Genomic DNA, 12,447 nt, shown 5'->3' with positions numbered 1-12,447 from the left:
ACAAAAATGATCCGAGGGCTGGAGCACCTCTCCTATGAGGACAGGCTGAGGGAGTTGGGCTTGTTCAGCCTGGAGAAGAGAAGGCTGCGGGGAGACCTGATTGCGGCCTTTCAGTACCTAAAGGGGGCCCATAGGAAAGATGGGGAAAATCTTTTTAGTAGGGCCAGCTGTGACAGCACAAGGGGTAATGGTTTTAAACTAAACCCCAGGGTAGGTTTAGACTGGATATAAGGAAGAAATTCTTTGCAATGAGGGTGGTGAAACACTGGAACAGGTTGCCCAGAGAGGTAGTGGAGGCCCCATCCCTGGAAACATTCAAGGCCAGGTTGGATGGGGCTCTGAGCAGCCTGATCTAGTTAGCGGTGTCCCTGCTCCTGTGGGGGGGTTGGACTAGATGACCTCTAGGGGTCCCTTGCAACCCAAAACATTCTACGATTCTATGATTCTATGATTCATACTGAAATGGGAGAAAGTAGCGCCGCTTGGTTTGCTGCACTTACTTCACTGCTCAAAGCTAAATCTGTCAATACTTAGTCAAGCCTGCTGAAATCCAGAATCAACAGACACATAAGGTGCGTTATCTCACCCAGGAAACTGCAAGGGAAAAACGCCCAAGTCTTTTCATAATCCCGGTGGCATTGCTTAAAACTGAGCTCCTTATTAGGAAGCCTCTTACAGGACTGAGATCTCAAAGCACTTCCTTACCTTTGCAGGGTCAGGAGGCAGATTTTCTTCTTTCCATCAATTCTAATTGCTAAAAATTGTTAGCCTGTGATATTTAAGTAGATGAAGAATAAACCCTTTTTCTGTCATGTTGACATTGACGGTTATACTTTTGCATGACAGCTATTACTTACAAGGATCAAATGTACTGCAGCATTTCTGCAAGCTTCTCAGAATCAGTAGACAAACGTGTAGTTGTTGTCTTCTATACATGCACACCCAAACCATGACTAGACAAATAATTCAGTCCTCTCAAAAGGTGTTTGATCCTTCTGGGGTTTAATAATGTTTTTCACATGGTATTTCACCACTTCAGGTTTTTTAATGATTAGAAATTATGTCTCCTCTGTTTGGCAGGGATATTGCTGCTAGAAATGTGCTGGTATCTGCCACTGACTGTGTGAAATTAGGTGATTTTGGTTTATCCCGATACATGGAAGACAGTACTTACTATAAAGGTAAGTTGACACTCTGGATGCTTCTTGCAGGCCAGTTAGAACGCAACTGCTTCTCATAATACTGAGGTTGTTGTCTAAAGGAATTAAGATTTTCGTGGTCTAGCTGTTGTATAAAAAGGCAAGCTATTCAACAATTTAATAGATGGCAGTAAATTCCTACCTGTGTGCTTAAGATGAAGAATTACAAGGTCTGATTTAAGTTGCAAAAAGTAGAAAATTCATGTGTAGGTAAAATTCCACTTTTTAGGACAAGCTTATAGTGCTTTCTTCATGATATTTAGAAGATTGTCCACATTTGTGGCTTGTTGGAGGTAACACTCCTATTCATGGCATAATATAGGTAGCCTACAATGAGTTCAAGGTTACCTACAGATAAATTTTGAGTTTGTGCTGTCATTGTATGCTGTATACTTCAGATGCCACTGACCTAGGGAGATTCAGTACCAAAAAGTCTTTGAAGTCTACTTTTTCCCCCATTTTGGATGGAATACTAATCTTAAGTGGCTCCAGCAGCTGTGAGACATCCTGCAGTGCCTGATAGATGGGAAATACAGCAGGAGAGTAGAGATTGCATGTAGGGTACCAAGCAGCAGCATTTTAAATCTGTTGTATATTATGAAACCATGTATTCATAGATCTAGTTTTCAGTATATTTCTACTTTCAGTCATACATTTTAAAATCCTTTATCTGTCCCCTTACACTCCATTATATTTCCTTGCTTTATTTGTCTTGTATCACTGTGAGCTACATATCGTCATTTTATTTGCTGAGAGGAGAGGGGGAATACTTTTTGACGTGATCATTTCTTGTTTTGCTTTTGGGAGTTGTTGCTGGGGGCTCCATTGGGAGGTTTGGGGGATTATTTCTGGGTTTTGTCGGTTCTTTTTCTGTTTTATGTAAGGCCAAACAACGTAGCCGTTCTTGATTAATCATTTAAAAACACCGACTCCCTTGCTGAGATTTTGTGACACTTTCAGATTGGGTGCTAGTACCTTCTTAACTGCAATAGTTGCATCTTGAAGTAAGAATTAACTTAAAGGATCTCTATCAGTCTGAATATTTAGGCAAAGTGCTGCTGTTCTCTCTAGGTGGAGGGTCTGCCAGCAGAACTGGTCAGACAGTGCAGAAATCTTGTTGTACAAACTTTGATAAAGTGCTTCACTGGAGATGGGTTTTGCCTATGAATTATTTCACTGAGAACAAAATCTATGCTTGAGCTCAGTAGTAGGAATAAAAGCCTGCCTTGTCTTGCCTTCCCTGTAGCTTCCAAAGGAAAATTACCCATCAAATGGATGGCTCCAGAGTCAATCAACTTCCGACGGTTTACCTCAGCTAGCGATGTGTGGATGTTTGGTGAGTACCAAATGGTGGGGGTTCTTCAGTGTTCTGTTGGAGAAGTTTGATGTTTTGTTTTAACTACTGTAAATTAATAATTTCCAGATATTTGGCACTGTTTTTACTGTACTTTCTGAAAATACAGTTTCTTCCAGCACATTTTCCATTACATTCCAATACATTCTATATTTTTCTTTCCTTTTTCTACTCAGTAAGCCCTAAAGTTTCACATGCCTTTTTGCCTCTAGTAAAAAGCTGAAAGAAATTATGTTTGTTATACCATTATTTGCTGGTTCTACTTCATATTTTCACTTTTTCTTTTATGGTGATGTGCCTGCTTCCTTGCTTAATGCGTAGATCTGCCTACATGATGTCCTCTTTGCAGATCTTTAATGCTAAATTCCCACTTAATTGGTCTTTTATAGCTCCTGCTAGCTTACAAAATATGACAGAAGCTGAGTAAAAATAAGGGTAAATGGGAATATCCCACTGATCTTGATCTTTTTTTCCTAAATATGCAAGTTTTTGTATGAATCTGATCACCTGTACTCAAACCGGTCTAAACTGCTGGTCTGGACAGACAGAACAAAAACAGGCTGCGTAAAGGAGCAAAGATGAGGACACTTGAAATAAGAGCAGGGCAGACAAGTAAGGGTTCAACCTCTTTACAGAATAAAATTTGGATGTTTTTAAGTGAAGGGTATGTGAATTTTAGCAGGTTTATAATAGTTTGAAGAAAACTCTAGTGCAGTCAGAGTTAGAAAAATGAAGTCTATGGAACATTCTGGCCAATGCTAAGCTGACAGACCATTTTCCCCTTTGTGCTTTTAACATAGTTTCAGCAGAAACTGTTTTATTACATAGTTTCAGCACAAAAAAATTTGGATCAATGCCAATATTAAAACACCCTCAAAGTGAAAATACGCTCTACGTGTCGAAACAAGCCAGTTGGAACTAGTCAAAGGGAAAAGCAAGCACAGCTCATTCTACCTCATAAAGTAGGTTTGAATATGAGCAACCATTCCGATTTACAAATAGGTAAACATAATCTAAATGTGAAGCCAGGCTGCCGTGAGCCAGCTGTGGGTCATGCTTCCTCATAAATAGTTCAGGTTGATGGTGTGTGTGTGATCCTACTGCGTATCACTCCCCTCTGCTGCCAGCCGGTAAGTCAAAACTGATTTCCTAGCTATTCATTTCAGAAGAAATTGTGGTGGTTGGCTGTACAAAATCGCGGTTTGTTTCTTTTTTAACAGGTTTTGTTGTTTGCTGACATGGGAAATATTTTTTTTGTGTGTGCGTTTCTCAGGTGTGTGTATGTGGGAGATCCTAATGCATGGGGTAAAGCCCTTCCAGGGAGTGAAGAACAATGATGTGATTGGGCGAATTGAGAACGGTGAGCGGCTCCCAATGCCTCCAAACTGCCCTCCTACCCTCTACAGCCTTATGACCAAGTGCTGGGCATACGACCCTAGTAGACGACCCAGGTTTACTGAACTTAAAGCACAACTCAGGTAGGGTTATACTTCTGAAAGGTCGTTTCCTTGTTCAGAAAATATTTATTTTCACTGTATATTCTGTTGCAGTATTTTATTTCCATGGAAAATGCAAGACATAGGGTATTATCTTCAGAAGGCCACATTGTTGGTATTCTTTTGGAAATCTGGACCTTATCTGTTGGAGAAAATTAGACTAGTCAATAAATTCAAACAACTGCAAGAAAAACTTCAGATTTTGCTAGCAATTTTTTTTATAATTTTAGCTATGTATGCTACAATCCTTGGGGAGGTGATTGTGTATAGTTTTGGGGTAGAAGTGTATCCTTTCTTAAATAAATGAACCATCAGGTGGGTGCTGTTGAAAGTTATTTTCAGAACATATGCAGCACAGTAGTTGCCCTGTGGCAGTTGCGGAGCCTGCAATAGATGCAGCGTCATTACCTAGGAATTCCTTTGCCCTTTGTAAACCAGGATATACACTAGCTTATGTTTATCTTGGAATAAATGCGAGCACACACTTCTGAGACCAGTGTAAATTCACACCCCAGTTTATTCTCCAATAATTTATTCCAGTGTCCATGTGCCCATTTTGCCAGCCACAAAATGGGAGCGATATTTAAACTTTGAAACATCACTGAGCTACTGTGTAGACAAATTTGATATTTGTGACCACCTTTGGGATTTTGAGTGCTCATAATCTACTTTGCTTAAGTCAATATAAGCCTCAAACAATACATAGGTATTGTATACTGTAAATCCATTCTTGGGTTTGTTGTAATTCATTGCCAAATTCTTCAGTTTTATCTTGCGTCTTGTTTCAAAGCTGTGCTTCGTGGCATGTTTTATTTTCGTAATATCATTGTGCTGTCACTGGATGTTCATGGTACAAGGAAATTCATAGGTGGTTAAAAAGAGGAAGAATTTTTATATAATTTTGATGGTATTTCAGAGTTGCTTTATGGCTAACTTAGCAACCCTTAAGTTTTTTCCTATTTCCTAACGTGTCATACGGTTCCACCGTCTGTTACTCTGGGAGCTCCTGTGTAGACTAATAATTTACACGGCTAGAGAAAGACGTAGCCCTTCCAGGAAAGAGCTTAAGCTGTTGACTCTGTGGAGTTAACTGCAAAGGAAGGAACGGTAAAACTTGGTAGGGTTTGCAAGGAAAAGATGTGACATGGTTCTGTGATTTGGGTAATAGTTGGAAATTGGCAATTCACTTCCTTTTTCCTTTTTTTTTGACTCTGGAAGAATAGGATTCTTTTTAATGTGCAGTCAGATTGTACTGATAACTCACAGCTGACTGGCATGGAGGAGAATGAAGCCCTAAAAAAATGGAAGATGGCTGTGGTGTGTAGACCCAGGAGGGGAGAGTATCTCACCAGCAAGGGAAGAGGATGAGTAAATCCAGAGTAAAAGCGATTGTGTTGGGTGGTGAAATAAATGTAGACTGTAGTCAGAGAGAGTGACAGCAGCAACACTTACAAGAGCATGAGTCTGGAGGGGAAGAAGGTAAAAAATGTGGAATGGTATCACCAGTTAAAAAGATAGATCAGTGCCCAAGAGCCTAGCTTTCCTCAGAAATGCGTGTCCAAAGGGCGAGAACCAACACTCATGATAATGCAGCAAGGCAAATTTTCGTTTGGGATTCTCAGTGTGCAGAGGTAAGCTCTGAAATAGGTCACCCAGAAAGACTCTGGAACTTCCATGCTGCAAGACTTTCAAACCTTGACTGGAAAAGGTTCCAAGCCTGGAGCCTAACTTTACTAGGAGATTGGACTCAAGACCTCCAGGAGTCCCTTCCAACCTAAACGATTTGCTGATTTGAGAAAAATGCATCGAGGGGGGTGGGTTTTTTTGCTCCTCTAGTCACGCGAGGAGATTTGAAGCATTGTTTAGAGAACGAGCTCTCTCCTGGGGCCACAGCAACCCTAATCCCCTTTTTTTATTTCATTCTCACCAAAGCAGAGACCTGGTGACCTTTATCTCCTGGAAGTTAGGCAGCACGCTTGTCCTTTGGGCTTCTTTGTGCTGCTCGCAGACAGAGTCAGCCTCTCGTTGGAGAGGTTGCCAATTCCCTTATGATGAGGCAATCCCAGGCAGCCTAGGAAAGATTGTGTTTCAAAACTCAAATTCCCATGAACTTGCAAAAACAAGCCATTTCCCTGGTGGCCTTTTCTGTGTGGTGTTGCTGCTGCTTGTTCTGGATCCTATCCAGGGTCGTCTTTTCAAGCTGCGAGCAGACCAGTTGTGTGCTTGAAGCCAGTGGTACCGCACTGCAACGTTCCTCTTCGGTTTAATGAGGAAAAAGTCCATAGCTTTGGGAAAAAACTTCTTTTCTGCATCTGAAATAGCACGGATGGGAACATAAGCATTTCATATGTTCTCTGTTTGTTATTTTCCTATTTCTTAAACATCTGCTTTGCACAAACTTTATTTGTAGCTGCTTGTGTAATGCAAAGATGCTGATTTCTGTGGAATTTGTATAGCATTACTCAGGTAGTAATAAGGCTTTATATTTTATAGCATTTGATCTGTCCAAATTGGATAGGGATGAATTAGTTTTCAGAAACAAATGGGTGGATTGTGGATTTCCAAATTTAATTCCTTGTCACATCCTGGGTCCCTTTTTCAATTATGGAGAGTGGTAAAAGTGAGAATAAGTCAGCCTCTTCTCCCTGGTAACGGACGATAGGACGAGGGGCAATGGTCTGAAGTTACGACAGGGCAGGTTTAGGTTGGACATAAGGAAAAATTTCTTCACCGAAAGGGTTGTCAGGCTCTGGAATGGGCTGCCCAGGGAGGTGGTCGAGTCCTCATCCCTGGAGGGATTTAAAAGAAGCGTAGATGAGGTGCTTAGGGACAGGGTTTAGTGGTGAGATGGCAGGGTTAGGGTAACAGTTGGACCTGATGATCTTAAAGGTGTTTTCCAACCTAAATGATTCTATGATTCTATGAAAGTGAGGGTGTGACCCTGCTACTCCTGCGATTCTGTCACTGGCTGGCCCAGAATTAGAATCTGTGGTATTTTAATCAGGAAGCGTGACCTTGCAGACCTTTTGTAGAAAAGATTTTTAGTCTTGCACTACATGGTAAATCATACAAGAGGCCCTTGGCAAAGTGTTTAATGTACTTCAGTCATGCAATATCACTTTTACAGCACTTACTAAAACCATACCTTTACTGTACTATATTTGTACACTCACTGTAACCATAAACTATCTCATACGTGCCTTTATTATAAAATTTAATTTATACTTTGCGATGCTTAATATGCCACAGGTGTGTATTGCTAAGGGAGCACCAGTATACTCCCAGATTTTCTTGTAAGTCAGCTCCCAGGCTAGTGCTTGCGGAGTTGTGGTGCCCTGAGAGTCCCTTTGGTTGGTAATTCTGATAAAAGTGGGGGTTTTTTTGCATTGAAGGTTAAGTTGGATTTTAATTTTCAAATTAATGTAATGGCATGACATTTTCACTGCATCATTGAATGAATTTTATATAAAGTACCTATCGCTAACGCTTTCTCTCTACTACAAACAGCAAAATAAAAAGCAGTTGTATCAGTGCTGCGATAAGAGCGTGTGTCTGGCCCTCTGTTGGCCGGTGATGAAGAAGCACAGGTTTTAACGCAGTGGATGACCCCACCAGCATCCCAGTGCTGCAGGTCACATTATCTAATATGGCTCTAAAAAGAATGGGGAGAGAAAAAAAAAAAAAAAAAAAATCTTAATCCTGCTTTTTAAGTGTGATTTTATGACAACACTAAGGTAATTAACTGATGAGAACTGGACTGCATTTGGTGTAGGTCCTGAAAACATTGCTTTTAAATAAAAGAAACAAAACTTGGTAAGAGTGAGGGCAGTTTGAGTCCTCTCCTTTCGTGGCATTCTGCCAAAAAATATTTTAGCACATACCTGAAATACATGATTGAGGCTGCATAACACTCCATTAGCCTTTTGCTATTTGACAGTAACCATTCGGAATAATCTATAATCCATATGAAAGTGCTTTTAAATTAGAGCAGCATGCAAAAATATCTTCATCTGCATCCAGCTTTGCATTTCTGATGGCTGGAGACCACAGAGAGAAAAAAGGAAGCTGCTTGTTCAGGGTCAGCATTTACTGTTGGTTCCCGCACCACCGCAGGAGCAAACGCTGGTATCGCCGTGCCTTTTGAAATGTAAGGATATGGTTTAGTGTTTCAGCTATTCCTACACTGAAGCTCCCAGTGTTTCCTTTTCAATGTCCCAGGCCAAATTTCGGTAAAAAGACTCTTTGTAAATTAAATAAGTTTAGCGATTATGCAAACTTTTAATAGTTGAGATTTTTCATTAGACTTCACCTAGCCAAGAAGATGAGTTTAGTTAGTCTGTACTACCTCAAGAGTTGCTGGGGAAATCATATGAATAGAAATACATCTCGGCTTGCTCCTCTTTGCTGCTAAAAATATGTGTAGTTTGGGAAAATATGCCTAGATCTGACTTTCCTGACCTTCTGCAAATTCTAATAAACTGTTCAGAGTAAGCAGCTGCAGTGAGAAAGGTCAAAAATATCTCTTGGCACGCTTTTACTCAGTCTATGGATTGGTCTTCCCTCTGTAAAAACAAAGACGTCTCTGTGAGTCATTTATATTCTTTGTAGTTTTTTCGAGTAATGCTTCTCTGAGGCATTTCTATTTTATATTCTTGTCAGTAATACTCAAGGGCATCCAAGTACACGTTCTGCTGCAGCACAACCTTTGACCAGGCTGCTTACCGGGGTTTTGGGGAAAGGACCTCCTGGTGACACAGGAGACGAAAGAGCAGGGTGGGATGAATTAGAGTTGCAAGGCAAAAAGCTGAGTTTATGTTACGTAAAACAAGTCATTTCAGTAGAAATTTGTCATTTCCGGTGAAATGATGGAAGTTAATGTTATTGTATTGAATACATGACACCACAGGTAAAATGGCTTTGATAAGCAAGGCAGATAGGTATTGGTGGTTCGTTCCTTTTTATGGAAAAACAGGGCTGTGCTGTGACAAACGATACCCATGGCCCCAAATTGTCAATAAGCCATCTCTAAATTTAGGCAGCTGCTTTTAGCTGACTCCTGTTCCATTCTTTTTCTCAGATTAGAGCGACTGCTGGGTCAACAGCTCTGTTAAAAACCTGTATTTTATTTATGCAACGTCTGGGTGGATTTTTTTGTGTTGTTTTGTTGTGGTTTTTTTAAAAATCTTGAGGTATTTCTTGAAAGATCATAATCATGGTTCATGGCTGTGGATGCATGTTGGCCGATTTCTCCTGCTACATAAAAACGTATGCTGAATATCTGAAGTGTGACCTAGCTTTAAATTGGTGGCTTTTTGCTAGTTCTTCATGGGTTCAAGGAGGAAATACTTCATTTTCCTTATTCTGAAGGAAGAGAGTGGTAAAACAGAAAGATTTTTTCTGTTTAGTTCCCTCCGTTGGGCTGTAGCCATGTTTCCGTGGTAGTTATATCAGGATGACTTTTGCAAATAACTTGTCTGATTTTGTTTTTATTCCACATTCTTGTGTTACTTCAGCAATGATGGATTGAAATTGCAGCAATACTTAGAAACTTGGTTTAGCTGCTGTGAGATGAGATGACTTCTCTGCTTTTTAGAAGTGGCAGAGATTTTTTTTTTTTTTTTTTTTTGGCTGAGTAAGGAAAAGCAAAGTTCTCGTCTGCAACCAAGCAGGAATTTATTCTTGAAATAAGCAGTAAAGTTCCAAGATTAGAATAGATTGCTGTAGTTGATCTCATCCCCTGCATGAGTAATTCTGGGTGGTTATTTAGCAGACAGAACAGGAGATGATAAACTCGGAACCTAGCTTTGTTTCTCAAAACTCTTGAGGGATTAAGAAGCTGGAATAGCTCCTTCACAGGATTATCTTTACGCTGGGGGTATCCATACGTAAATAATCTGCCCTACGTGCATCTCCAGAATATCCACGTAGCGTGCAACTCCAACAAACTTGCAGCTCCCTATTTCAAAGCTTCATTCTGAGTATTTTTCAAATGGCAAATATCCAACATTAATAATCCACATAGCAGGACTGGGAGGAGGCTGCTGTGGGGGCAGCAGTATCATGTTGAACTTCAAACGGTCTTTTTAATAGTCAGAACAGTGGTAAGTAGCAAACTGGTTTTCCTACTGTCTTGTACGTTGTTGAAAATGCAGCCTTTGGACCTGAGTGTTTAGAAGCTGAGTGAATGCTGTCAGATATTTCTGTTTTGCTAAATTTGTTTGCTGAATGTGTTCCTGGTTAAGCTAAAATGTAAGAGCTGAAGACAGAGTATTTAAAGTGGGGGTTTGACTGCTTTGTTTAGAAAAGAAAACAAATCCCAGTGATCTGAAGCTTTGTTGAGTTTCAGCAAAGAACATTTCCAGTTTGTTTTGAACCGTTGCGGCAGTTCAGTAGGATATTTTCTTTTGAAAAATAAGTTTTCATACAATTAAGTGCTGGATTTGTTATTGTCTTTGAGGATTTCTCTGTGTAATTACGTATCAAAAGAACTGTTAACATGCAAAAAACCTTTTTTTGTACAAGATCAATCACAGCTTTCTAAAAAGTTGGTGCTGCTTCTGTTGTTAAAAGCACACTGGTAATCTTAGGGAAGCATTTCTTCCTGATACTTATTTTCAGAAACCTAAGCAATATAAGTAAAAGAAGTTTGTGTTTCAGTTTTCAGTCATTTCAGTTTTGTTTCAGTATTGTTGAATAGTATGCATCAGTCTGAGAAATGTGGGAGCTCTGGGGAGAGGTTTGCTAGATCTTGAACTGGAGTTTTACTTAAATATAATATGTTTTTTCTTAGTACAATACTGGAGGAAGAGAAGCTGCAGCAAGAAGAACGAATGAGAATGGAATCCAGGCGACAAGTCACAGTATCCTGGGACTCAGGAGGATCAGATGATGCTCCTCCCAAGGTAGCTAAGACTGCAAATTGTGTGTGTTTAAAAAAACAACCAAAACCCCCTCTTTTTATTACATTTATTTCTTCAAAGCCTCCTTTGATGGATTTGCTCAAACAATGGCATTCTGGCCAATTTTGTCATCATCTGGTAATACTTGCCTGAAATGACCTGGCTCTACTTGAACTGTTACTAGAACTGATCCATGCTATAATATTGCACTAATGATTATCTGTTTCTTGTTGTTTAGCTTGTAAAAGGCTACCATAGATGCCACAAAATTGTTTCCTGGCCTTTTCTTTATTCTTTCTTGTAGCACTCCTACAAAACATTAGCTTTCAGACCACTGTGAAGTTTATTTATAACACATCAGCAAGAGTATAGAAATCAAGTCATTGCACCTTCCTTATTCTGGACAGAAAATTAGGGGTTTGCTTCCAAGGACCTTACGTGTTTTAGTTTACACTTCATTTCATTTCATTACATGCCTGTCCTGGTTGGGTGTCGCTGATGTGTTCTGCATTTGTGGCAGCCTAACCTCACCAGTTGCTGAGCACTCTCTTCTCTCAGTAATTTGTCTGCTTCTCATCAGAGTTATTTTCCCCTTTGAAGGATCGAGCCTGTGTTTCGAAGAATTTAATTTTGTGCAGTCACCACTGTACTGTGGAGTATTATCTGCGTCCTGATCAGTTTGTGGTGAATTCCTGTAGCTGTATGCACAAGCTCTGGTGCTGATAATGATTTCAGTAGTGCTCGTGTGGCACCTTCAGCTGCACACAATCCCCCAACATCCATGGGAAGGCAAATTATTTTTATTTTGTTTAGTTTGCCCACACCCAGGTTGTTGCCTGATAGATTTCCAAGCTTGGGTCTGCATTTTGATTTATGGCAACCAAGAAATGCGGGCTTTAATTTCAGTTAAAAACAGCAAACAGTCCATCACCCCGTTTAGTCATCTGAGATTCACTTGCAGGGTTTGGTGTGTGTATAAACAGACGATGTTCCGAGTTATAGAAGCAGATAAACTGCATAAATTGGAACAACGTGCTACTTAATTATTACAACCTTGTTTGAATAATTTGTTAAGTCTTGAAGCTTTGGGGCTAATCGAAATAGAGTAAATACCTTTTACTAATGTAATTTAGGAGCTACACAATATTGGAAATTATCATCGCTAGAACTTTGGGTGTGATGTAGAAACTGAAACACCTGACAAAAGATGTGTTAAGACTGAAATTAATTCAATCACTGCCTCTGGGGGAGTTAGTATGTCCTCACTGTACATGCGATGCAGTTGTTGGTTAGGTTTTTTATACAGTATTTTTGTGTAAAATATGATCGTACATACTAATGACATTTGAACAAGTTGAATTTCATAGATAATGGGATTTTAAGTATCTCTTATTATCTAATTTTCTAATGATGACAATTTTTTTTCTTCCAACAATTCATTATGCAAAATTCAGGTCTTTATAGGGCTTAAACTCCATTTTATTTATAGCCTTAAACTT

The 12,447-nt window shown here is 39.7% G+C and overlaps 1 protein-coding gene across 4 annotated transcripts in view; it reads left to right on the top strand.

The window, feature by feature from the left end:
- The window catches only part of PTK2 (protein tyrosine kinase 2), a 233,240-nt gene that overhangs the window by 192,639 nt on the left and 28,154 nt on the right, over positions 1–12,447 (top strand). For all 4 annotated transcript variants that reach the window (XM_035888979.1, XM_035888978.1, XM_035888980.1 and 1 more), the window contains 4 exons: positions 1,081–1,181; positions 2,446–2,535; positions 3,827–4,031; positions 10,840–10,951. In XM_035888979.1, coding sequence (XP_035744872.1) covers positions 1,081–1,181; positions 2,446–2,535; positions 3,827–4,031; positions 10,840–10,951 — 508 coding nt within the window. The remainder of the gene's footprint in view (positions 1–1,080; positions 1,182–2,445; positions 2,536–3,826; positions 4,032–10,839; positions 10,952–12,447) is intronic.

Source organism: Egretta garzetta, unplaced genomic scaffold (genome assembly GCF_000687185.1).
Source record: "Egretta garzetta isolate BGI_Z169 unplaced genomic scaffold, ASM68718v1 scaffold441, whole genome shotgun sequence".
Classification (NCBI taxonomy): Eukaryota; Metazoa; Chordata; class Aves; order Pelecaniformes; family Ardeidae; genus Egretta; species Egretta garzetta.
Note: the sequence above shows the minus strand (reverse complement) of the source record. Positions and strands in the feature narration are given on the sequence as shown.